General features: G+C 51.9%; 1 protein-coding gene across 3 annotated transcripts in view; it reads right to left on the bottom strand.

The window, feature by feature from the left end:
* Positions 1-27,178, bottom strand: part of RLF (RLF zinc finger) — a 916,587-nt gene that overhangs the window by 593,001 nt on the left and 296,408 nt on the right. For all 3 annotated transcript variants that reach the window (XM_069622735.1, XM_069622737.1, XM_069622736.1), the window contains one exon: positions 26,977-27,112. In XM_069622735.1, the coding sequence (XP_069478836.1) occupies positions 26,977-27,112 (136 nt within the window). The remainder of the gene's footprint in view (positions 1-26,976; positions 27,113-27,178) is intronic.

The raw sequence follows: 27,178 nt of genomic DNA, 5'->3' as shown, positions 1-27,178 counted from the left end.
GCCACTCTTGCATGGGGTGCATGCGCAGCCGTGCGTGAGGAACTAAATAAATGCATGATGATATCATTCCTAGCAGTTGCATGGCCTTGTGTACTGTAACTTCCTGACTGGCTACATATTGAGGGATCTGAAACAGCATGTTCTGAACCCTCTCGTTGGAGGGGAAGCCGAGGCTGTCTTTGGTTCGAATTAAAGCCCTCAGAAACTGACTTGACTGGGGTCTAGGCTGGATTTCTTCTCGTTGGAGTATCCCAGACTATCGGCCTATTGTCTTCTGAGTGTTCAATAGGCATGTTTCGTAAGAGTCCCCTGTTATGAGCCAGTCGTCGAGGTAAGGGTAAAACGGGACGGATAGTCGGCGCAGGTGTTCTGCCTCTACTGCCAGAACCTTTGTAAACACCCTTGGAACCGAGGCAATGCCGAAAGGGAGTACTTTGAATTGATAGTGCTTGTCCTCTAGCATGAACCTTTGATATTTTCTGTGCGCTGGCAACATTTGAGAATTAAAGTATGTGTCTTTCATGTCCAGTGTCGCTATGTAATCCCCCCAGTTTCAACAGTGGGATTACTTCCTGCAGAGTCACCATACAAATATTTTGAGGTTGGACAAATTTTTCGCTGGGCGCAAGTCTGGAACAGGGCGCATGGTGAGGTCCTTTCTGGGTACAAGGAAGTACACTGAATACCCTTGTTTATCTGAATAGGGACGGGTTCTATTGCCTCCTTTTCCAGAAGTGCTTCCACCTCTTCAACTGGATTCGCAGATGGTCTGGCGTCAGGCTTTGGACGATCTGAATTGTGGTGGTCGGGCGAATTCCACACAGTACCCCGTGGGTGATTACCCAACTGGTCTGACATTATCCCCTCCCATGCCTAAAGGAAAGATGTTAAGCACCCCACGACCGGGGTGACATAGGAGGGGATCTGGATCCGTCATTTCTGACCAGAGGCTGTGGCTCCCCTGGAGTTGGGGCCTCTTCCTTTCCCGTGCCGTTGTCGCCTGGGTGGATAGTTGGTGGGGTGCTGGATGCCTGTCATGAATTCCAGGTATTTCCTGTGTTGTACAAGTTTTTGTGGAACGGGATTGGCACCGAAAGGACCTGCGGGAGCCACTTCCCCTTTGGGGGTGGGGGGTTTTGGGTGATTTGCTGAAGGGACTTAAGTCTCATGCTCCTTTTTGGCAGTCTCAAGGGCATCGTCGACTGCCTTACCAAAGAGATTTGTCTCCTCAACAGGCTTATTAATAAGAGCGGCATAGGTTTCCGGCTTGAAACCCGAGTTCCTGAGCCAAGCATGCCGTTTGAGAAGGGTGCCTTGCGCTAGTGATCTTCCTGCCGTCTCCACAGCATCCAGAGTGTTTTTGAGTACTTTCTGCCTGCCCTCAGTCGCAAAGGAAAGTAATTTGGTTCTAGAGGGCTCAGGCACCTCCTGGAGACCTTCCTGCAGTAGATTCCACTGCGCATCAGCATAACTGACAAGCAACGTAGTGTTTGCTATTCGCATGGAAAAGCAGCTGCCGTGGTAATTAATTTTCCCAAGGGGTACAGCCCTTTCGATTCCTTATCGGGAGGTGCCTCTTCTGTAGCGAGGAGTACCCCCGCCCATTAGTGTGTGGTGATAACCACTAGTGAATCAGGGGTGGCATGGCCCTTCATGTATGTAAGGTCAGTAGGCGATGAGCTAAATAATTTACCACCCTCGGATTTACTGCCCTAGTCTGGGCTGGTGTGATGAAGGAAGGAGCCAATCTCCTCTTAATGGTATTCAGAAGAGGTATGGCTTGGCTGGAGGGGGGGCTTTAATTTGAGTACATTCTCCAAGTCCTGTTCAAGCAAAGCCTTTTGGGTGGCTATTTGAAAGTATTCAGCCGCCTTTTTGAGGAAGGCGTTGAATGCCATCTGATTGTCCACTGGGGAAGCCTGGCGGGCCGGAGTGGAGGGAGGGGAATCCAAACATAGGACATCCGGGTCCTGGGCTTGAGTAGGGAGTGTCCATGGTTCAGTCTCGACCCGTTGAGTGTCCTCCTAGTTTCCTGTGGGATCCTCCTGGTCATCCACAGTGTAGTCTTATAGGAAGGTAGTATCCTCCTCCTAATCATAAATGTCCTGATAGGTGTGCATATGGATCTCGTGTTCGGGGTGGATGGAAGTGTAATCTTCCTGAGAAGGTCCTAAATATCTAGGAAATTTAGAAGCAGGCACAGAGGGAGGGTCCTTCCGAGGTCTCTTGGGGGTACGGTGCTCTGAAAGCAAGACCAACTTCTCCAACCTGTCCATACACCCTTCAAACTTTTCTCTGGTCCATCTAGATGAACCAGAAGGGTCTAAGGGTGGAAAATCCCTAGGACGCCGACATGTGTCCCCAATAGAGCTAGACAACGGCACAGGACTCTACGTAGTCCTCACGAGCATCGGGGTGCTGTGGCGCGTCTTTCGACGTGTCCGCAGGCCGCTCCTTGTGCTTAGTCGTCCCTTTAGACCTCTCCTTCAGCCCCACTGCCGAAGCAATTCTAGCGATGCTTTCAGCGATATTCGGCGATATTCGGCGAAGTGGGGTGAAGTGCCGGTTGACTAGGCGGCCTAGCAGATTTTTCTCCTACCGGGGTCTTAGGGAGGCATTGGAGCGTCTGCTAGGTGCGCATCGACGGCCGGATGTGTTTTGGAGGTAGCGCCCTTAAGTTTAGAAGGCCCAGTCGCAAGACGCTGCTGCGGATTCGGGGCAGGCTGTTGATCTTGAACAGAGGATTCCGTCAAAATTTTCGGCAGTCCTGTTGTCACTTTCTCCCGTTTCGACGATCTCGTCGAAACCGGGGTTGTGTGGCGCTTTTGGACGTCCCAGTCGCCGGATGTTATCCCTATAGCTGACTCGTGTCAGGTCTAGCGGGGTCAGTGATGGGCGTGACTGGCCCAGAAGAGTCCGTTGTGAGGTCGATGACATCCGACCCGGATGCCTGGTCATCACTAGTACCCCCGTCACTTTCGGAAGGTGCGGCGGTGGGTGGAGAAGATCCAGCACGCAATATGTCGTAGGCCGGCCACCGCTTAACGCGGCGCTCTTTGAGTGTTTTAGGGTGCCGGAGTTTACAAGCCGCACACTCAACTTCGTCGTGGTCAAGGGGTAGGCAATTATTGCACTTAGCGTGCTCGTCCTTCCAAGGAGATCTGGCCCTAAAAGAGGGGCAAAACCTAAATGGTGTCCTTTCCATAGCGGAAGGCAATAAAGGCGATGACCAGACCTAGAGGGCAAAGAGGGGAAAAGAGGAGAGACAGCTGAAAGGATACAACCACCCCGACCCCACTATCCCTATTGTGTAGGCCGGCCGGAAGGCCCGGCCACGTGGACGGCTCCGCCGCCGAATCTCAGGCGGCGAAAGTCCACCGCAGTCTTCTGTGTAGTACAGGAAGCGACATCAAAATGATTTTTGGGGATAATCGACAAAGTCGATAACAAGGTGATAACGTCTCTTATGAAAAAGCTCTGCAATAAAGCGACCAGTAATCTGGTCGCCCTATTGCAAAAAAACAACGTGAGGGATGTTGGGTAAACTACACGTCACAATAGGGATAGTGTTACAGACACGCATATGCTGATGTCCCCTTTAGGTCCCCGAAAGACAAGATACAATACTCTGCGTTGACCACTGGATGTCAGACCATATGCACAGCATGTGATTCTAAGATGATTAATAAGCATCAGAAGCTAGCATACCCAGACGATGGGAGGGTGTTACTCTCCAATCCAGATCTATGTGGGCCGATAAAGAAATCAATGTTTGAAGAAGTAGGGAAACTATCAGGAGATTAGCCCGATTATAAAAAGGCTTATACAGGAGAAATGAATAGTTACTCACTGTAGTGACTAACGTACTCTTAGTCCATCTGTCCCCTTCCCTCCATATTGTATGGGCGTCCCTTGCGAGGGACGGGAGACAGAACCTTTTTTCAGCAGAAAGATATTCTTCCCCTTTTAATTTAGATGCACGCGGGGCGCGGCTCTGGGAGCATGCACTCGCCTGACTGTGTCCACAGGCGCCACACCTCAGTCCCCATTAATGCGTCGACAATTTTCGGCATTGCCTGATGACACCAGTATTATCTGGGGGTGGATGGTGGGACTTATGGAGGAAAGGGGACTATGAACTAAGAGTATGTGAGTCACTACAGTGAGCATCTATTAATTACTTTTACGTCCCGTCACCTTTCCTCCATACTGTATGGGTGTGATTAGAACTGAGTGTAGCCCCAGGGTGGAGAGAAGACCCTCCTTAACAAAACGGGTCTCTTAGAATCTTCTATTCGAACGCTGCACCTGACCTAGAGGCGGCGTCCAAGCAGTAGTGCTTACAAAAAGCCGAAGGGGTGGCCCAGGTAGCCACCCTGCCGATTACCCGCCACGGCACATGCCTCTGGAACGCGCTGGCCGTGGCCTTGGCCCAGATGGCATGGGCATGCAAGTTAGCTGGCACAGGCATGTGCTGCCCCTCATAGGCCTCCTTGATGGTCACGACCATCCACCTTGCTATGGAGGCCTGATAACCTGGCCTTGACCCCTCCGAATGTGACAAACGAGGCGTCCGAGTTGCGGGAGTCCTTTGTCCTGTCCAGGTAGTACTTCAGCGCGTGTCTGAAGTCCAGACAGTGCAAGACCCTCTGATGTTCATCCTTGGGGTCGCCGAAGAAAGTGGGTAAAACCATTTCCTCGTTGAGATGGAAGGAGGAAGACACCTTGGGTAGGAACGTGGGGTGCGTTCGCAGGACAACCTTGCCCTTGTGAAAGGTAGTGTATGGCTCCGATGCAACCAGACCCTGGATCTCGCTGATTCTGCGAGCTGAGGTGAGGCCCACTAGAAGAACAAGTTACTTTCTTACCTGGTAACGTTCTTTCGATGGGATGGTCAGACGACGTATTCCATATCTATCTATGACCGATAATGTCCGCAGCTGTGCTGCGGACATTATCGGTCATAGATAGATATGGAATACGTCGGAGGACCCAATCCCCTCGAAGGGCTGTCTTCATGGTAACCAGCCTGATGTCCGCCGATGCAATTGGCTCAAATGGTTTGTGCGCCAAGGCACCCAACACAACATTAACGTCCCACACAGGGTGTGGTTTCTTTATAGGCGGGTAAAGCCTGTGGAGGCCCGCCAGATGTCGTTTGACCACTGGGTTAGAGGAGGAGAAGAGGCCCTCCTCCGAGTCTGTCCATGGAGTCGGCACAATGACCAAATCTAGACCATATACGCTTTTAGTGGCTCCTAGTAGCCTTGCCTCTAGCGCTCTGTATGATCTCTAGGTTAGCCTGCGAGAGGCTCAAGTGATTCAGCGTGACCTGCTCAGGAACCACGCTGCAAGGGCTAGTTTGTGAGGAGCAGGGTGGAGAACCCTGCCCTCAAACGCTGGGCTAGGAGAGGAGCTGGGCCCCACGTTAGGTGCATTGGTGGTCTGTCCGAAAGGCCGAGTAGCTCCGAGAACCAGTCTCGCTGGCCACCATAGAGCCATCAAGATGATGCTGAGGTGCCAAGACTTCTTTACCCTGCAGATCACCCTGTGGACCAGGGGTGTTCCATTGTATCTGGAACGCGTCCTCCAGGGAGCCAGAGCCCTGCCAGGAGGCGAATTGCTGGCATTTCATGTTGTCCCGAGAGGCAAACAGTAGATGTTGTTCGCCCGAGCTCCTTCCCACATGCTGACTGTTAGGTTGCACAGTGGAGGGGATCTGATACCTGAAGTTGTCTGTCTGGATAAGGACTGTCTTGCCTTTGGGAGACAGAGAAAGGCCTTAAGAGCCTGCCAGATGGCTTTCAATTGTAGCCAATTGATGTGGGACTCCGGCTCCTGTCGAGTCCATGCACCATGGACAATGGTTGTCCAGGGTGGCTCTCCAGCCATCTAGGGAAGAGTCCGTAGTAACTGTGACCCGAGGTGCTGGCTGCTGGAAAGGTTTTCCCTGCCGCAGGTTGAGGTCTGCAGACCACCACTGCAGGTCCCAGTGGAGCTAGGGAGGAATGTTGACAGTCTTCGCTTGGGAGTCCCTCTCTGGATTCCATGGAGCTGTGAAGTGCAGCTGTAATCCCCTCATCCTGAGCCTCTTGTGGGGTACGGGCAACAGGACCGCTGCCATGGGACCCAATAGGAGTTGGTACCACCAGGCTGAGGTGATTGGCCTGGAGAGGAAGTGAGCCGTGGCTCTCCCGATGGCTGCAATCTTGTCCTCCGAGGGAAAGACTCTCACGGAGCGTGTGTCCCAGATGCGGTCCAAGAAGGTCAAGGTCTGCGTGGGCTGCTGCTGAGACCTCTTGAAATTGATGGTGAAGCCCAGGTAGTTGAGGACGTCCATCAGTGCGGAGGCAGCATAGTGGACCGCATCCGAAGAGGTGGCCCGGATGAGCCAGTCCAGGTATGGATAGACAGGATGGCCTTGAGGAGGGCTGTCACTGCATTCCTAAACTCGGTAAATACCCTTGGTGCCGAGTCAAGGCCAAAGGGTAGAACCTTGTATTGGAAATGACAGACCATGATCCTGAAGCGCAGTAAGGTACGATGGGGCTGCCAAATCGGGACGTGTAGATAGGTGCCCTTCAGATCCAGGGAGCACATCTAGTCTCCCCTGTCCAGTGTTTCCGCAATAAGAGCTGGTGTAACCATCTTACATTTCTGCAGAGGGAGGGAGAGGTTGAGGGTGGAAAGGTCCAGCAACTCAGGCCAGCCTGTTCTTTTGTATGGTGAAAATCCTGGAACAGAAGCACAAGCCTCCGGGGAGGTTGGGACTTCTTCCCCTGCCTGGCTCTCGATGAGCGACCTTCTCTCCGCCAGCAGAGTTGTTGTCCCAATCTGTGGGAAGGGAAGAGGCGGCACCGGTAGGCGGTACCCCGTGGAGACTACGGAGAAGATCCAGGGGTCCAAAAAATTCTGGTGCCAATATTGCACGTGAACAGCAAGCCTCTCCCTACCGCCCACCGGAGACACGTGGACCCACTTCTCCCTCCCTCCGAGGTTGCTGGGGAGGGAGAATTGGAAAAATCCCTTGCTCCCCACACCCCCCTTTTGTTGTTTCCTCCGGTGTAGACTCGGAGAACAGTTGGGTTGCCTGGACCTTCGTTCTTGGAAGCCCCGGAACCCACCAAATGCCTGCCCCTTTTCAGAGCGCAGCTGTGACTGGTTGTAGGCATTGGGCGTAATCTTTGTAAGAATTGATAAAGACTTTGCGTATTGCCAGCTGTTCTTTTCTATCCAATTCTTCATCTGTGGTGTAGTGGAAGAGGTCACTACCCTTGAATGGAAGTTCCAATAGGCGCTCCTGGACATCGGGATTAAACTTAGTCGCCCGTAGCCAGGCCCTCCTTCTCATGTCCGTGGCGATCCAGATGGCACGGCAAGAGGTATCAATGTGGGCCACAGTGGACTCCATGTCGTCCTGCGCTACCAGCTTGGCTTCCGTTAGGCCCGCCTTGAAGCGAGCTTGGCTCTGTGCCGGAACCTTTGGGAGGAAGACTGCAATTTACCGCCAGAGCCCTTGGTTAATGGCCGCCAGCATGGCATCAGCGTTGGCTTGACGCAGGTACAGAGGCGCCGAGTACAGCTTTATCCCGTACGTCTCCAAGATTAGCTCCTCCTTGCCTAAGCGTCTTGGACAAGGTGGCCGAGGACGACTGAGGCTTAGAATAGAGTGACGCCGCAGCGTTCACGGAAGAGTGCGGCTGAGGATGCGCCGAGAGCATTGGTTGGTAGGCTGGGCCGACTGCGCTTGAGCCATCTTTCTGCATCAGGACCCCTGTCTTGGTAGGGGATCTTAGGGTGAGGACTTTGCCAAGACCCCCTCCTTGGGCTGTTCTACCTCTGGCGGAGGCAGGCCCAAATATTCTGCCAAACCTGCAAGGCATTTGTGGAAAGCCCAGGTTGAAGATGGTGTGTCAGGGTCCTCCTAGTCTGTGACCACCCGCGTGCTCAGCGGGTCCGGACCTGGTGGAGGAGTGCTGTACGCCGTGGTCTGCAGTGTGGAGACCAGAGCCGGTTGCTGCTGCGGAGGCTCGGTTGGAACTGCCTGAAGTGTGGGAGGCAGGGAAGCCGGAATCGGCTGCGTTGGGGACTGTGGCGCTGGAACCATAGGAGGAATGACAATGGGTGCCGGTGGGGTGACCTGGGGGAGCATGTCCCTGATGGCATCCCTGAGGATGACCCCCATCTGGGGGGTTCGCATCAGCCCTAAAAACCTTTCGAAGACTGTCCTCAGAGGCTGAAGGGGTATATATGATATATTTTATTTATATCGCGCTCGTACACAGGTGTTTCAGAGCGCAACCAGGCGAAGGGAACAGGGGAGGAGCAAAAACAGCGATCACACTAGGCCCAGTGATATTGAGAACACGCAAGTGCATGGGGAAGGGGAAAAGAGGGAAGTGCAGAGCATAGGAGAGAACAAAATAAATAGAAGTAAATAAATAATTAAATAGGGTGTTAGCGGTGGTAGTGCAGCCTGTAAGAGGCAAAGGTGCTGGGTTAGTCAGAAAGGGTGCATCACAAGTGCAGAAGTAAAGTGGGTGGGGAACTGTATGGGTACAGATACAGGCCCCAGTGCAAGGGGGGCCCAGAGGCACTGCAGGAGGATGCCCGGGTGAGCAAGTACCTGGTCCCGAAGGACAGAGGGTGGCCAGGTGCAAAGTGCAGAGGGAGAGGGCAGATAAGCAGGGCAAAGGCAGAAGCGAAGAGGAAGGTCTTGAGGAGCTTCCGGAACCGTAGATGGTTCTCCTCAAGTTTCAAGGTGGCAGGGAGGCAGTTGCAAAGGGAGGCCCCAGCCGAAGACAGATCTACCTCCAGCTGGTTTCTTTGGAAAACGACTGACCCTGAGGGAGTTGGAGGGAGAGGAGTGAAGAGCTCGAGAGGGGTGGTATTTACAAAGGGATAGTTGAAAGTATTTTGGACCCAGGCCCCAGAAAGCCTTGTGGACAATACAAAGGGTTTTAAATTTAATCCTTGCATCCACTGGGAGCCAATGAAGGGATTTCAGAGCAGGAGAGATCCGATCCAGGGCCTGAGGCCAAGGACAAGTCTTGCAGTCCTGTTCTTGATTAGTTGTAAAGAGAGGGGGGGCAGGTAGATTTAGAAAGAGGCTGTTCCAGTAGTCCAAACTGGAGAGAATCAGAGCTTGGGAGACGGTGAGCTTCTGAGGGAAGGTGAGGAAAGGAAGAGTACCTCTAAGGAGGTGCAGTGAGTTCAACTTTTTAGCAACAGATGTGTGGGGAGAAGGAAAGTATGGAGCCAAAGATGACCCCAAGGTTCTTAGCTTTGCAGGTAGGGGCAGGAGAAGAGCCCAGGGAGGCGGGCCAGAGAGTGAGGGGAAAGGATGGAGAGGGTGTACCAATGAGGAGGATCTCAGTCTTGTTGGCATTTAAACAAAGATCGTTGGTGGCACACCAATTTTGAATGACAGTCAGATGAGGGAAAGAGGAGGCGGCTGAAGGAAGCCTGAAAATGAGTTGGGTGTCATCAGCATAGCACTGGAAATTTGATCAGAAGATGGAAATGCAGTTTGCGAGAGTTGCCAAGTATTGGTTGAAAAGCCAGAGTGAGAGGTTAGACCCCTGGGGAACACCACAGGTAGAGAGGGAGATAGAAGATGGGAAGGACCCAAGTTGTACCTGGGAGGGTCGATCAGAGAGAAAAGAGGTCAGCCGGGCGAGAGCCTGATCGGCGATACCCAGGTTGTCATGGAGACGATTGAGCAGGGTGGTATGGTTGACTGTGTCGAAAGCAGAGGAGAGGTCAAGTAGAATGAGGTCAGAGGGAATGTTAGGGAATGTTCGAGTCAAGGTTGGAAAGCAGGTCTTCAGATGTTCAGGAGAGCAGTTTCTGTGCTTCTGGCAGATCTGAAGCCAGATTGGTGGTGGTGAAGGTTAAGCTGAGAGATGGCAAGCTTTTCCAGAAGCTTACCCAAAAAGGGAGTTATGGAAATTGGCGATAGTTAGCCGGGCAAAAGCATCAGCTGTGGGGTTTCTTGAGGAGAGGATGCACAAGGGAGTGCTTCAGAAGGGAGGGGAAAGACCCATAGGCAAAGGAGAGGTTGCAGAAATCGTCAAGGGCCGGGAGCAAGGGTATCGATGCGGTCTTTAATGGTTTTAGAGGAACAGGGATGGGCCTGTTTTGATGAGGCTTTCATAGATCGGACTGATCTAGCGACCTCATCCGGGAGAAGAGAGGAAAGGAGGAGAACGAGGGAGGGGGGTTAGCTGAGGGTGGGTCAGCAAGCAGTGAAGGAGAGGGGTGAGGAGTGGGAGAGGAGTAGAGAGTAGACCTGATGTCCTGGGTTTTTGAGACAAAGTGTGCGGCGAGGGCATTGCAAAGAGCCTGAGAGGCGAGAGGAGGGATGGATACTGCAGCAGGGTTGGCCAGCTCCTTGCAGATTTTAAAGAGTTCAGCTGAGTTGTTAGATGCCACATGACTCGCTTCTTGGTGCGTACAGAGTCTCGGTATTGCCTTTGGAGCAGGCGGCAAGCCAGTTTGTCAGAGGATGAGTAAGAAGCCCTCCATTTCCTCTCGGTCGCCCTACACTTACATTTAAGTGTGGCTAGGTCGGAGTGATACCAAGAATTGCACTTGACTTTGGGCTTCAAACGGATCCTCATGACAGGGGCAAGAGCATCAAGAGTGGCAGAGAGAGGAGTAGAGACCGTGCTTTGTTAGGGTGTGAGTCAACCTGGGGTAAAGGAGGGGGTGAGAAGGTGGCAGCGAAAGCCTCGACTGACACGCTTCATGGGCCTGATGTCCGAGAAGGTGGGTGGCAATCTTGCGGTGGGCTTGGCTTGCAGGAAGGAGATGGAAAGAGGAGAGGAGAGGAGGCAGTTATCACTCCAGGATAGAGGAGTGGTAAGGGGAGTAGCTAGGGGGAGGCCAGAGGAGATCAGGACATCAAGTGTGTGTCCAGCAGAGTGAGTCGGGACGGAAGGGAGGATAGAGAGCGAGAGTGAATCGCAGAGGTCGCGAAAGAGCACATATGAGGAACAGGGCGAATCAAAATGGATGTTGGTCACCAAGGAGGAGGAGTTGAGAGGTAGAGGCCAGGAGGGCGGAGGAGAGGTCTGCCCACTCAGAGAGAAGAGAAGAGAAGTGACTTGACCAGGGTGCCGGTAGAGAGTAGCAACAGTAAGAGTGACTAGGAGAGAGACAGACTACAGACAAGGCATTCGAAAGAGGAGTAAGTCTGAGTGGGGATGATAGAGGCAGGGATCCACTCAGGGAAGATCAAGGCTACACCCCCTAGCAGGCTGGGTGGATCTGGGGGCGGAGAGGATCTTGTAGCCGTCAGGGAGGAGAGTGTCAAAGCTTGTGACATAGCTGTCCATGAACCATGTGTCGGTTAGACCAAGGACATCAAGGTCAAGTTCATCTAGGATGTGGCAGATGACAGAAGAATGTTTGCCAGCAGAGCGGGAGTTGAGGGTGGCAAGGTGAAGAAGGTCGCCAGCCTTAAAGACCTTCCGGGGAGGGGTACAAATAAGAGGTACACCCTGCAGAGGAGTGGAGGGAGAATAAGATGGGAAGATTAAGGAGAAGAAACGGCAAGTTAGCCAAGGGAGGGGAGTAGGGTACAGCTGGAGATGAGAGGAAGTTGATGAGATGAGGGAACCGCCCATCAAAGAAGGAGATTGGCCTGAGGACCTTGCACCATGACAGTGCCATTTAGGTAGACAATGATGACTCTGGAGGAATCAAAGGAATCCATACGAACCTCCCAGCGGGTGCCACCATTAATGGGAGAGAAAGACAGAACCGAGCACAGAGATCATATAGGGGGTCCAGAGATCCATGTCAGTGAGGATTTGTCTGGCAGAAGCGCTGGAATAGGTATCAGCAACGGGGAGACCTGGGTTTGAGGCCAAGATATCCTTTTTAAATTTCTTCTTACCAGACTTAGTGAGAAGGGAAGGATAGTTGATAGTAAAGCAGTTAGAGTAGATAGGAGAAACAGATGGCGCCATGGGCAGGTAGAGAGAGGGGGCAGTGGTAGAAATAAGAAAATGCTGCGGTATGGTACAATAACTGGGCTAGTAGGTAACAATTGAGGGCCAAGTGCAATGAAAAACTCACCCAAATTTGACATTCGGTGGTAAATGATAGGGAAGGATCAAGAAGGGAACAGAAAGGTTAAAAAGTAGGGATCTAAACCCAAGAAGGGGAAGGTAAAGGAGTATTGGTAGTCCAGTTACATGGCCGAGTGAGCTGGCAGCCCTAGGGCGGGTCCAGAGGGTCAGGCTGTTGTAATGGCATCATGAAGCATCCCAGTAAAGCGGACAGGGAAGCTGACAGGAGCCTTAGAAGTGGGCCTTGGAACAACAGGCCGGCTCCATGCCTCCCGGTGCCACCAATCAGAAGAGAAGGTAGAAGCAGCCAATCATCAGGGCCAAGAAGCAGGCAGAGCAGAATGCAGAAATCAAGCGCCCATTTTGGCAGGTTACATTGACGGAGTGGCTAACGGCTGCTGGGGCCGGGGCACACTGCCTGGGGTGCAGGGCGAACCTGCCCTGCGCTGCCGATGGATAAACTGTAGGCCACGTACCTGGTTGACACCAGTCCCACCTCTGCCAAAGGGGGTATCGAAAGAGCAGTCATCTTGTCTGGCACGGCGGCCATTCTGTGAAGCTGCGTGCCAAAGTCGGGTTGCCTGGCTCGCTGGAGTCAGTCTTGTCCAAGATGCTTGGTGTTGGAACATAAAGCCTATCCGGTCCTCAGGCCATGACCTGGAAGGCGTATTGCCCTCGGCAGAGCTGCCGGTAGTGCTGCGTGAAGGTGCCCCCTCGGCCATGATGCCGGTACAAGGGTGCTGCCCCTCAGGAGTAATCCCGGTAAAAGAACCTTGCGGTCCCTCAGCACTGACGCCGGAAGGATCCAGAGACCCCCCTCTGCCGTGAGGCCGGTAGCTGGACTTGCCTCGGTACATGTGCTGGTGCTAGAACCCAAAACGTTCCTCCCAGTTAAGCTCTTCTTTGGGAAGGAGTCGCCTTTACTGGGTACGATGGCAAATAGAGGCCTTACCTTCGGCCTTCAGCGATGTTTGACGAAGTCCTTTAGCTACTCTGGAGGCTCTGGAAGAGCCCCCCTCCGCCTAGATAGCCTGTTCTTCAGTGCACATGGAGTCAGTGCGTCGCATGCAGAAAACCGTCCCAGCCGTGGTCGGGGCCAAGGCAGCAGCGGCAAAGGGCATGGGGGTCGGATGTAGGGAAGAGCCCCCCTTGCAGGCGGGACACCTGCTGAAGCCCGCTGAACTCTACATGTTCTGGGGAGGAGCGTGGCGTCTGAGGACCCAGTACCTAATTGAAAACAAAAAGACAAAGAAATAAGAATATTGCGGGGAAGATCGCGTGGTATTACATGGCCAAAGGCAAACCCAGGAGCGCTGGTGAATTCGGTCCGTTCCCGTCGATGCAGAAAAGGGGAGTGGGGCTGGTGGTAGGACTCCGGCAAGCGCATGTTGCCAGGGCCACACTTCTAAATTTAAAAGGGGCAGACGATTTTTCTGGGGAAAAAAGGTTCAGTCTCCCATCCCTAACGAGGGACACCCATGCAATATGGAGGAAAGGGGACATAAGAGTACAGATCTTTTCTCCCTAGTATCCTGCAAACTATCTCACTCCTCCGGTCACCAGGTGATGTTTTGGATCAGTTATTTGAGGCTTTGGGGCTGCTAGAGTAATGTTGTGGTCCCTTATGCAATTCCTCAGTTTGTGGTGGCACTTGTGGTTGAAGGAGCATCTACTCAAACAGGTCTCTGAAGTACTCTTTAATAAGCTCTAAATGGACGAGTATTCATTTGGAATCTGCCGAAGAACCTTCAGCTGTCTCTGGGTATTAAGACAAGGCCGGTGAAAGTACAGGCCTAGCCCAGGAGTCCACAGATGTTGGTTGCCATGAAAGGCTCCTCATCCAGAGATTCACATAGTACAAAGGGTCGGGGGTTGGAGGGTGAAGTGGGGGGGACAGAGGAAGGGCGGCAACAAAATCCTTGTCAGAGTACACCACTCTACCTTGGGTGCAGAGGACACCTGCCCAATGTAAAACTGTTGATCTGGGTCATGGCTCTGTCAAAAGAGGGTCCACTCAGACGTTGGTTGAAGCAGCATTTTTGAGAGGCAGTAATTTATACCGCGTCACAGCAGGCCTTTGCCCTAGCAGAGGCCCCAGACACGAGGGAACATAGGACATTTTCCCCAGTTATTACAGAGCTAGAACCATTCAAGACTATAAGCCCTCTTTGTGGTTACCTCGGTCAAGCCAGTTTAATATTTAGTCCTCTAAAGAATCTTCAGGAATAACCCATGTGTTTAGCCCCATGAAGGGGGAGGGTGTGGGGGAGGGAATACTCAGCACTGTCGATATTCAGTTTAGCCACTGCACAGGGATGCTCAGATCTCTGGTGAATTTAACCCCTGGCCAGGGATAGTTAGCTGTGCCGGTGCACACTTCAGCCTCAGATCGGGGAAACTCGAGGACTGCCCCAGTGACTTCAGCCCCAGAAAGGGGAACCTTGTAGCTTCCCAGAGGGGAAACTATGGATGCAGCACTGTGGTCACTAGTCCCTCCTCAGACTGACAACTCCCAGGAAGAAATCCCCAAACCAGGATCAGGGTGTACCATGAATAGAGTAGTCATCCAGCATAGCCCGCTAGCCCGAAAGTGAGGAATCAGTCTTCACGGCCGGCGTGGACACCGGTAGGGTAAAGGGGGCTCTGACTGCCACAATGCAGTCCATCATTCACCAGTGAAGATCTGGGAGGAGGGACAGAGGAATTGGCATGCCGTCCGACTGCGATCCCGGTTTCCTGGTCCCAATTGGCCGCCAGGTGGAGCTGAAGGCGCCTCATCTTGAGGCGGGCATGCTGAAATGTGTGCGCACACAAGACGCCATCAAGCCCAGAAGGTGCTGGAACCACCATGCAGAGGTGGCCGAATTGGCCAAAAAGTGCCCTTGCGGAGTGACGGGAGCATCTCAGGAGTGGGTAACACCCGCTACACGGCTGTGTCCCAGTGCACTCCAAGGAACACCAAGTCCTTGGCGGGAGTCAGCTGAGACTTCCGCCGGTTGAGGGAGATATCCAGCTGGTGAAAAAACACCCACCAGCCGTTGGCAGGAGTGCACCGCCCCCTTGGGTGAGCTGGCCCACACCAGCCAGTCCAAACAGGGGTATACGTGATCGCCCTCCAGTCAGAGGAGACCAGCCACCCCATTCATTAGCTTTGTGAACACACAAGGGGCTGATTTGAGGAGGCCGAAAGGCAGCACCCTGTACTGGAAGTGGCACGACAATCGCGAACTGCAGAAATTTCCGATGCAGCTGGTAGATAGGGACATGAAGGTATGCATCCTTGAGGTCTAGGGAACACATCCAGTACCCTGTGCATAGAGACTCTGCTATGTGCGCTGGAGTAATCATCTTGACAAGTTTGAGTGATAAAGATAGGTTGAGGGATGAAAGGTCAAGGACTACCCTCACACCAGCCTGGTTGTTCTTGGGTACCAAATAAATCATGGAGTAGAAGCCGGAGCCCTTGTCTGAGGAACCGGTTCAACCGCCTGCATATCCAAAAGAGGATCTCCTGTAACAGGACCAGGGACCCCATCTGAAGCAGGGGAGGAGAAGTTAGAGGAAGACTGAAGACTATAGAAAGGACTCTTGAACCAGTGCTTCCTCCTGTCCTTGGTAGAGAGCCAGCCGCCCCCCCTAAGGCGAGCTATGTTCCATGACTGTCACGTCATTGCTTTTTGGCGTTTGAGGCGGGAGAGCGGAAAAAAACAATGTCCTCTGCCGTTTCCTCCTGTGGTCCCAAAACCCCTTGAAGCTCCTGAAAGCACAGGGTTTGAAGTCTGTCCAGCCCTAGGACTGAGGGAAGGACTTCTGCCCTGGTTTAGTCAGGCTGGCCAAGGACTTTGTGTACTGCGGAGAGGTCTTTTTCATCAGCCCGTAATCCGTGGACGAATGAAAAAGATCCGACCAAAGGCAAAGTTGTACCAGTTATTCTATTTGGTCTAGCCTTGAACCAGTTATCCATCAATATAGACTGGGACAAAATTGAAGCTAAACTGTGGAAAAGATTGTTGAACCTGCCAAAATGTGTACCCATTGTATGCTTAATATTCGAGCTGCGACTAATCTCTCTTAGGGCTATGATGGAGTGGAGATGGGTTTCGGCCCTGAGATTGATTTCAGAACCACTGAAGGGATCGTTCTATGAGGATGTGGCACTGTTAATGCAAGGAGGTTAACATCTTTCTGAATGATCTTAGTTTTAAGTGTCAGGAGATCTTGGTCAACTCAAATGTTTGGATGTTTGGAACTCCTCATTCAAAATCCAGGTAAAGCCAAACATTGCATGGAACAAATGGATTGGATTCGGCCCAATCGACCAAATGATTCTAGCTAAGTTGTCGGCCTCACACACATGCTGATAAACCCAGGCCCCTGCTATTGCGTTATTTGAGTAAATCATCCAATCCAGCCATTAAATCAGATTTTTTAAGGTTTACATTAAATCTGTTTCCCACGAGAAATAAGGGGAAGTATCCAACAGCAGCTTGTGACAAATGCGAGGACAAGGAAACTCAATGGCTCTATCACCTATCGAAATGCCTAGGAACCCGGGCTTTGACAGTTGCAAGATTCGGAAAATGTGTTCATGATGCAAGGTGGTTGAATTCGGAAATTTTTGGGGATAGATTATCGTCGGGCAACAAAACTTTCCTGACTTTTGAAGTCGTTGCATTTCTAAAAGTTTTAGATCTGGGAGCTAAGGATTAGCTCCATTTTCTACCACTTTATGATTATGAATCGTTGAAATCTTTTCTTTGTATCGGTTCACGATTTGTAGACATTTTGTAATGTATTTATTTTGTATTTTGAGTAGGAATGATGTTTCTATGTATTACTTAGTTTTGCTTTGTTATTTTTCTTTTTTGTTCCATGACATTTTTTTATATCTTAAGTGTCAAGTCATAAATTTGTGTTTTTGTTTTTATATTTCATTATGGCTATGACACTATAAATAAAAAAAATCTTTTTTAAAAATCTGACCCCCCCTGAAAAGGAAGATCCAGGATCCTCTCCTGCACATCAGAGGAGAATTTAGTGCCATGCATCCACACAGTCTGCCTCATCTCGATCCTAGCTGTGTCGATGTGGGGGAACGAAGGCTCCATGGAGGTCCTGCGCAACTGCACGGGCGTCCGCCAGGCCAGCTTTGAAGGAGGCCCTTCTCCAGGGGGAGGTCAGGCAGGAACTCCCCGATCTCTTGCCACAGCTTCTGGTTAGCCGCGGCTAGGAGGGCATTGGCATTTGCCTGTCACAAGTGCAGCCAGAGTTGAGATAGCAACGCTTGCCAAAAGGCTCCAAGGGATCAAGGGATCTTTACTCCTTGGAAAGACAACTGGAGACGGCCCCTGCTGAGGAAGACGATGGCGGCTTGGAATACAAGGAAGCCTCCGCCACAACTGTACAGTGTGCCTGAGGGTGGGAGGCTAGGATCGGTTCCCCATTCGAACGCCTGAACCGGACTTCCAATTTCTTGTTCATCTGGGCATTGGCCTTGGGCTTTTCCCATACCTTCCTTACCAACAGCAGGACATCTTTCTGGAAGGGAATTTCCGAACGGCTCATGGCACACCAGGCCAGCACCTCCGCCAACACCCCCCACCTCCAGGGGGGCCTGTTCTTGTTGGGGGACCAACAAATACTCTGCAAGGCCGTGAAGCTAGTCGTAAAACACCTTCACGGATGCCGAAGGCTCTTCGTCCTCGTGTTGTCGCCACCACCTTTTTGTCCTGGGATATACGGGTTGGTGGATTCCATACGATCCGCACCCGAAGGTGGCTGCGGGAGAGGCGTTGATACAGGAGGAAAAGTAGCGCTCTGAAGTATGGCACTTGCACAGCCGGTGGAGGCCAAGGAGGCATGACCTGTGGGATCACCTTGAGGAGCCCAGTCATCTCTGGGGAGCGCATGAGGGGGAGGAAGCGCTCGAAGCGATCCTCGCACACCACCGGATCGCAAGCGGCATTTGCCATCAGCTGCACTGGGCCTCCATTCCTGATCAATGCGTCTAGGAGCCTGGAACGTGCAGCTGTAAGGATGCCTAGGTCATGAAGCCTCCTGCAGCGGCTATGCGCTGGGGAAGGCAAGGCACCGAAGGTGGGTGGAGAAGATAAAAAAACTAAGAACACAGAGCAGGCGAAAGCTGAAAAAGTTCCTGCACCTAGTTGCCAGGTCTGACAGTCTGTGCAGAAGAAGGGAATGACGGGAGCCACCAGAGGGCTTGGTCACGGTGGTGTTGACGCACCACTGCGCACTGTACTAAATTTAAAGTAGAAGCTACATGTTTCACTGCCAAAGGATCCGTTACCATCCCCACGTTGGGCAACACTCACATGGATAGAGGAAAGGGGACAAGATGCCCGAGTACGCTATTCAATCTATTTGCATTGTTTGATACTTTAGACACTATCTACTTGTCCACCACCTTATTGAAGTGGTTGCTTCTGAAGAAGCTGCATGGGGGCTCACTTCCTGGTTTCAGAACTCTGCAGTACAGGTGGGCTCTTTACCTCAACACCATCTAGATTAGCTTATGGAGTCCCTCAAGGCTTCCGTTTGTCACCAGTTTTTCAACATCTACATGAAACCCTGGCACAATCATGTGTGAACAATGTTTTTTCAGAAATACACTGATGAGGCACTGATGATTTTCATTCTTGAAGCTGATCGCAAATCTAACCGATATCATTAAATCGTTTTTCAGCTTAGTGGGAGCAACTGGTTGGGACTCAAATCAGTCATAGGCAAAAATACATACCTTTGTCCTCAAATTAGTCTTGCAAAGGACGTTATCCCCATCTCAACCAAGATTAAAACCTCCGGTGTAATGTTAGACTACTATTTCTTGAAATACCCAAGCAAATTACTTTAGGAGATAATCCAAGCACCATCTGAAGCTCCTTAGAATAAGTCCCTTGTTATCTTCATGGTACTGTCCCCATCACATGTAGGATTATCAGATCCAAGATTGATTACTGCAATGTCCAATGGCACAGCTCCAAACCGTGAACTACCAAACAGCTCCAAGCCATTCAAAACAGCCACCAGGATCCCAACGCACGCACCCAAGCGTGAATATAGTTCATCAGTACTTCGAAACCTCCACTGGCTCCCTATAAAAAGGCAGGAGTCGGATCCACCAGGGGGCGCCGAGATGCACTGACGCATCCGCACTGGTCTCCTCCAAAGGGCGCCGTAAGAGGGACCTGAGCCCCCCCCCAGACCCCTAGGAGTGCAGTGTTGACCCCCCCCGCGGATCACTGACTCAGCGGAGCCCCCGCGGACCCCAACTCCGATCTCCCGGCGTGGAGATTTCGCCGAGATCGGACCCTCGGAAAGAGGAAGGAGAAGGAGCTCCGCCTTCCCCCGCGCCGCGGCTCCGCAGGAAGTAACGGAGAGCCGCGGCTCGGGTAGGCCCCGCGGGTGCTGCCCCCCTCCACACCGAACTTCTCTGGGGTGGATCCCGCCTCCCCAGGGCCCCGAGCGGGGCCACATAAGGCCTTGAGCAGAACACGGCTCAGAACCGGGAGAGGGAGTGAGCCCAGCCTTCCCCAGCACCGCGAGGCCTACAACACAGCCGGTCGGCGCGGAAGAGCGCCACCCCCCCCCCCCCCCCCGCTTCCCCCTGGACCTCGTAGCGGGGGCTTACGAGTCCTCCTGAATCCGGGCGAGATCACGCAGTGCTACGGGCTGCTCCCCGCTTCACTGGGGAGCTGCGTGCTGGGCCCGGCGGATCGAGCCTCCCCCGAGCCCACCGCTGGACTGTGGAGCTGGCGCAGGAGTGCACTCAGGAGGCACGGCCTGCCCCCCCAAGATCTTCAACCCCATCGACGGCCGTGGGGCCAGTCTTCATCGGGGACCCCCAGAGGCGGAGGCCCCTGCAAAGGTGCCCACGACAACCCCTCCACCCCTCCCCAGGCGGGCCTTCTCACACAGCTTGGGAGCCGCGCGACGGGAGCTCAGGGGCGAGGGTGCCCCAAATCAACAACCTGCAACCAGCATCACGGAGAAAGGGGTACCCCCCCCGGGCCAACCACAGCGTTTATTGAATGACCCCAAAATAGTGACTACAAAGACCGCCAGTACAGTGGCAACTTGAATCAAACCCGGGACGAGGAGTGATAGGCCCGTATCGGCTGTGCCTTGGAGACTTGGCCTGAGCAACCTCCCGCCCCAACAGTGAGTACAACGCTGAGGCCGTATACAGGGAAGACCCCCCCGCTGCCCTCCCCCTGGCGCAGTCTGGTGACCCGACGGTACTGCCCATAGGGCCTAGGGCATTAGGCAGAGGATCCCGTGGAGATGGTCAGGGGAGGCCTATGAACTGGAAGGAATCCCTGCAGAGATTTCGACGTAAACCCTCAGGCTCGCCAACCCGCCCGGAGATGGCGGCCCCGGCACCCCTGGACATGTCGGACACTAGCACAGTCACCAAAGGCATGGCGGCCCTCCTGGAGGAAATAAGAGGCTTCAGAGCAGACCTAACGCTACGGCTGGATACCCTGGATAAAAAAGTGGATAACAGACGACAGGGTCCAGGCGCTTGAAAACAACACAGCCTCGAATGACATTTTCGAGACGCAATTCGACATGCGCCTATCGGAACTCGAGAGGAGAGAAGAGAAATGCTCCCTAAAACTGGATGACCTGGAAAATAGGGAACAACGCTGTAATCTTCGCTTTTTGGGGTTCCCGGAGCGGGAAGGTGAAACTCAAATGGACATAATCAAAGCTGTGAACGCAGTAGTGGGATCTCTCTTCGATGGGGCGAACACGAATGAACCCACAATTGACAGAGCTCACAGGGCGGGAGCGATCAACAGAGGCCCCAGGTCCATTCTCGTGCGTTTCCACTACTTCACGGAGAAGAACAAAATTCTGGAACTGGCACGTAAGAGGGGCCCGGTGGACTGGGAGGGAGCCCGGATTTCGGTGTACCAGGATCTGTCCGCCTTCACCCTGGCAAGACGTCGTCTCTGTTCCCCGCTGACGAAAATGCTCCAAACCAAGGGGGTCCGATACAGGTGGGGATACCCTTTTTCGCTTTCCTTTGAACTGGAAGGGTACAAATATGCCCTGGTCACGGAGGATGACATTCGCAGGGTGTCGGGCGAACTTCTCGGAGAACCAAACGTGGAGGGGGAAGACCGAGAACGTGGAAGAGAGCCCGTCGGACCCGGGAGAATTAAGGCTTCTCAGGAGAGACGTAAAGTCTGAGGCCACAGGAAGTTCAGAAGAGTGGCTCCGGCATCCCCTGGGCAACCTGACACCTGAGGAACCCCAGGAAGCTTCACGGTCTAGTTTGATTTTCATGTCATTGGGGGAAGCACTGTGATCATTTGTATTCTGAACATGATAGGGGGGGGGGGGGGCTCAGGTTGTGGTTGTGAGAGTTTAAGAGCCCGGAGGAGGGAGACAATGGTTGCCTGGCTCAGCGACAGGATGAAGCCGCTGGTCTACCAGGCGTTCAGGGGGGAGGTGGGAGGGAAAGGTTGGGGTTAGTTCGAGAGGATTCTAATGGGGCCAAGCCAAGTTTTCTGGTCTGTTTTGTAACTGTGGTTTTGTTATTGGACTATAGCGGGGGGTGGAAGCACTGCGGGAGCGCTGGAATTATTTGTCCCGAGAAGGGAGACATGAGCTCTTACCATTGCTATGATGGATGATTCCTTGCAATATTTGACAGTGGGTTCGCTAAATGTGCGGGGACTCAACTCTCCCAGCAACTCTCGTTGCTGGGGAGGGAATTCACAAGGCTACGGCTCCATTTCTTATTTGTACAAGAAACACATTGGGTTCGGGACAGGGAACCAAAGCTGAGAGCTAAAGCTATTGAACAAGTCTATGCAGCGTCCTTCCAGGCCAAGAAACGGGGAGTGGCCCTATTGGTCTCCCCCGGGGCCCACTTCGTTCTCAAAGCCCAGAGGTCAGACCCGGAAGGACGATATATCATGGTTAAAGGGGAGGTGAGGGGTCGGCTGTTCACCCTGGTTGGTATTTATGCTCCGAATGAGGCGCAAGATGGCTTCTGGATGGGGATGAGAGAGAAAATCGTAGCTTTTTCCGAGGGTACTTTACTGGTCGGGGGGGATTTTAATATGGTTCTTTGCCCTGATAGAGACAGGAGCTCGCCCAATCCATGCCCTAACCAACGCCTCCAAAAAAAACTGGCCGAGGCATTTCAATCAGTTAACGACGATCTGGGCTTGAGCGACACACACCACACAGAAAAAGATCGAGACCCCGACTTCACTTTTTTCTCGAAACCCCATGCTACTTTCTCCCGTATTGATTATATCTTGGTTGACGCCACGATCCGGGGCTAGGTCACGGAATCAGGGGTAGAGGTGGTTCCCTGGACAGACCACGACATGGTTAGAATAAAAATGGGTGTGCCCCCGGCCCCGCCACCTGGGTCCTTATGGAGGTGTAACGACCTCCTTCTACATGATAAAGAGGTGCGACGATCCCTCCTTACAGCCATCACCGAATACTTCTCTATCAACGACAACTGGGAGGCCGGAGTTATGGGTGTTTGGGAGGCATTCAAGGCGACCATTAGAGGCATTCTCATCGAGACAGATTCAAGAAAAAAGAGGGAGAGGGGACAGGAGGAGACACGGTTGAGGAAAAAGATAGAGGCTATCCAACCTGGTGGGAAACTAAAAACACAAATGTTCCCCGGGAAGTGGGAGGAACTCCAAAGGTTGCGCTCAAGCCTGGCAGACCTCCAGGTGGGACAAACAGAAAAAAAGCTGTCCTTCCTGAAACAGAAGTACATGGAAAAGGGGGAAAAGGCTGATAAAATACTTGCTTGGAGGCTCCGGGAGCTCAGAAATAGTAGGAGGGTTAACTCCATCCGGCCACCGGGAGGGGAGCCAACTGTAAGAGATAGCAAAATAGCTGAACACTTTCGGCACTTTTATGAACGCTTATACAGCTCGGAATACGTAGGGGACGGAACCGAGATCGACAATTTCTTGGACTCTCTCCCGATTCTCGGCCTCTCACCTGAAAAAGCAGACATACTGGATCTCCCCGTATCTCCAGAGGAGATAAGAGATACCATATCCTCCCTGAAGAGTGGAACAGCCCCAGGCGACGATGGGTTCACAGTCAAATTCTATAAGACTTACCGGTCTACGCTACCCCTGTTTATGGCCAAAATGTTCAACTCGGCACTTGACCAGGGCACCCTCCCACCTTCGATGATGTCAGCACTGATAGTAGTAATCCCCAAAGAGGGGAAGGACCCTTCCCAGTGTCAATCATATCGCCCCATTTCCCTTCTTAACGTGGATGTCAAGATCCTGGCCAAACTTCTGGCGAACAGACTGGCGAAACTCCTCCCCTCACTTATACATGGAGATCAGGTAGGGTTCATCCCAGGACGCCAGGGGTCCGATAACATACGAAAGACCCTAGGCCTCATGCACGAGGCCTCGAGGCAGGGGAAAGAGGGCTACCTGCTAGCTTTAGATTCAGAAAAGGCCTTCGACCGTGTCGAGTGGCCTTCTATGGGCAAAGTTCTCCAGAAAATGGGCCTCGGGGAGAATTTTTGTAGATGGGTCTCGACACTATATAATACTCCCACGGCAAGAGTTTTGGTTAACGGCGGCACGTCGGAATTCTTGGCTCTATCTAGAGGAACCCGGCAAGGTGGTCCCCTTTCCCCCCTGCTATACGCTCTGGCAATGGAGCCTCTGGCCATAGCGATCAGAGCTAACTGTGAAATTACGGGGATACGCTGTGGCGACTGCGATTTTAAACTCTCACTATTTGCCGACGATATCTTGGGGTACCTAACCAACCTCCAGGTCTCACTACCTAGATTATTTGATCTTATAAACCTCTACGGGGCCTTCTCGGGGCTTAAGATAAACGCCTCCAAGTCTAGTATTATGCCAATGGGTCCCGGGGACAAAGACATTGGGGATCGCTCGGAATTCTTGGGAGTGAGGATAGAACGTGTGTCCACCAGGTATCTGGGCACCAGCATTCCTAGGAACCTCTCGCTACTATATCAGTTTAACTTCCCGGAGATCTTGGCCAAAATCAGCAGCGATCTCAAACGCTGGGCTCCCCTTACACTCTCCTGGTTTGACCGTATGGTGACGGTTAAAATGAATATATTACCTCACCTCCTGTATCTCTTCGCAGCCCTCCCTGTGATCATTCCTGAATCCTTCTTCGAGGTTCTACAGGCCCGAGTCCTCCAGTTTATATGGGACGGGAGGAGACCAAGAGTCAAATTCTCCACCTTGACCCTGCCGAAGTCTCACGGTGGATTCGCCCTCCCCGACTTCAGATTATACTATAAAGCAGCTCAGCTCCGGGTGATGATGGAGCACATGCGAGAGGATATGAGGACGTACTGGACATATATAGAAGATATCCACACCCACCCTAAAAAAGTTAGAGATCTACTATGGGCCTCCCCTAAAACCATCCCCTCCTATCTTAGAGAACACCCCACACTGGCAGTCCTATGGGCACTCTGGAAGCCGAATAAAGATAACAAAATGCTGTTGTCCTGGCCGGCCCCTTTAACATCGCTATGGGATCCCCCTATCAACCTAGACACCAGAGGCTTCCGCGACACGCAAGCTTGGTCAGACATGGGGTTGGAGAGAGTTTCCCAGCTCTCCCATGAGGAGGGCTTCATAGACTATAAACAATTGACCGAAGCACTGGGTGATAAACCACCATCGATCTTTGAGTACTTGCGTTTGAAGGGAATTCTGACTCACCCTCGGTGGGCTGACAACCTAACCCGCCCCCTCACCCCCTTTGAAGAAGTGATAGCTAAAAGTGTCTCTCGAAAGGGCTCCCTGTCCAAGTTCTATAGTACCTTGATAGCAGCTAATCTGGAGGGTAGGCAACCCTTCAAACGTATATGGGAAGAAAGGCTGGGCATGGCGTTGGATGACCATACATGGAGGGCAGTTTTCAAAACCATATTTACTGGTACTCTGTACACCGCAGCCATGGAGCATAGTTTCAAGATTCTCCACTCCTGGCATCGCCCCCCAGCCACCCTCTCCAAAATGTTCGCAGAAGTATCCCCCTACTGTCCTAGGCTATGTCACCAAAGAGGCACATGGTTCCATATGTGGTGGGGATGCCCGGTTATTCAGGTGTACTGGTCGGAGCTTCTCAGCTGGATTAAGGATATAGAGGGATTCTGTCCATCGCTTCTCCCCTTAGAAATCCTCCTGGGTACTCCCATGCCGGAAACGGAACAGAGTGCATTCCCGAGGGTCATCGGGGCCATGCTGAGGGCGGGGAGGCTAGCATTGGCCCAAAAGTGGAAAAGTGCCTTAGCACCAACCAAGGAGGAATGGCTCTGTAAATTAAGGGTTATATTTACTTATGAAAAACTTACGGCAGTGAAAAACGATAAAGTCTCGGAGTTCTCACAGGAATGGACAGCAGTTCTCCACGATGAATGTGTCTCTATGCGACTAATGATGGCTCCCAATATGTATCCCCCGGGCTTACCCCAGCGCCGGCCCTAGAACTGGAGACTGTCCATTTTGCTCTGAACCGCGCTGCTCCCACGATGTCAAATTGTATAACAAGTGCATATAACGATGTTCGAAAGTTCTCACTGCTGCTTCTGTAACCTGCAAAAACCTCAAAACTTGGTATGTTGCAAAGTTGGGGGGGAGGGGAGGGTGGGTGGGTGGTGGGGGAAGGGGATTATGTTGAAAAAGTTGGGGGGGTGGGGCGGGAGGGGGGAGGCGGGATGGGACTAAAAAGTAAAAAATACCGTCAGTTATGTTTGCTTAGTGTATTGCTGGCAGGGATTGCTCGCGCACCCTACCTTATATGTATTATGTCAATAAAAACAAAGTTAAAAAAAAAAGGCAGGAGTCCTGTTTAAATCATACATTAAACTCTGGATGGCTCAGCTCCACTGGACTTAAAGGTTGGATTTCATCCATACACCAACTATGAGACCTAGAGCATGTAGTACTATAGAGATCCCATGCTTTAATCGTTACCAAGCTTTTGACACTGTCTTTGCATACTAAGAACTAAAATCTGGGATCAGTTACCAGAAGACATACATCATACACAAGTTTTGGTTATGCTTCAGGAAAGAGAAAAAGCACCAATTATAGATTATTATGATACTCTTCAGGAGGGAGGGCTAGCCGGGTGGGGGCAGAGGAGCTGACCAGGCCCAGCTGTGGGGATGTGGGCAGATGTGAAAACCAGGACCAGCTGGGGGCAGACAATGAAACAACTCGACTGGGAAAGAGACTATATCATAACCACAGTGTGTAGTCCAGCGACAGTTTTGAAAAGTATTGTAAGAAACATTTTTTTTTTATCAAGAAAGGGCCTTTCGATGACCGACACATTTAAACAAACATTGCTTCCTTTACTTCCTGGTTAGAAATGTATCTGTAAAGCTCTGCTCAACAGCCACTTCAAAAACAAATGTCTGGCCTACAATGGTGCCATACTTCATCCTGACCAGGGTAAATTGGTGGTCCCTGCTCGACTATGCCGGCATAGTGGAAGCAACAAAACTTCAGAAATAGTGGGACTGAAGTATGAGAAGTGTCTAAAGAATGAGAATCATTGTGAGGAGGGCAAGGGATACAAAGGGGGCAGAGAACTGCAAAGCAGTGGGAGGAGAGCAAATGTTTTCCATGTGGGGAAAGGAAATATTCCCATCCCCACACCACTAGTAAAAGATTATATGAAACATTGTTTTACACATGAATCCTTTTTCGTTGCCACTTAACCGAGCAACCCCAATTATTGATTATCATTACCAAACTGGGTTGCTTGATGCCATTTTGGCATATCAGTTCAGGGGATAAACCAGTGCCACCACAAATGACATGTTATGAAACAAATGGGGTAAACTCCTGCAGGATTTTCTTACCTTCCTCTGGCTCTACTTTCTGCTCGGCTAAGATTTTAACAATGATTGGTTTTTTCCACACTCCGCCTTCTTTGGTGGCATCAACCAAACATTGAAGATTTTTGTGTCCAAATTCAGTTAGAGTAACATGTGAAGCCTAAAACAAATATAAATAGCGAAATTAACATGTGTTTATAATTGATAAGATGCCCTTCTTAACCCC

The sequence above is a fragment of the Ambystoma mexicanum genome, chromosome 11, assembly GCF_040938575.1.
Source record: "Ambystoma mexicanum isolate Mex_15411 chromosome 11, UKY_AmexF1_1, whole genome shotgun sequence".
Lineage (NCBI taxonomy): Eukaryota > Metazoa > Chordata > Amphibia > Caudata > Ambystomatidae > Ambystoma > Ambystoma mexicanum.
The sequence above is the reverse complement of the archived record's forward strand: the minus strand, read 5'-3'. Positions and strand labels throughout refer to the sequence as shown.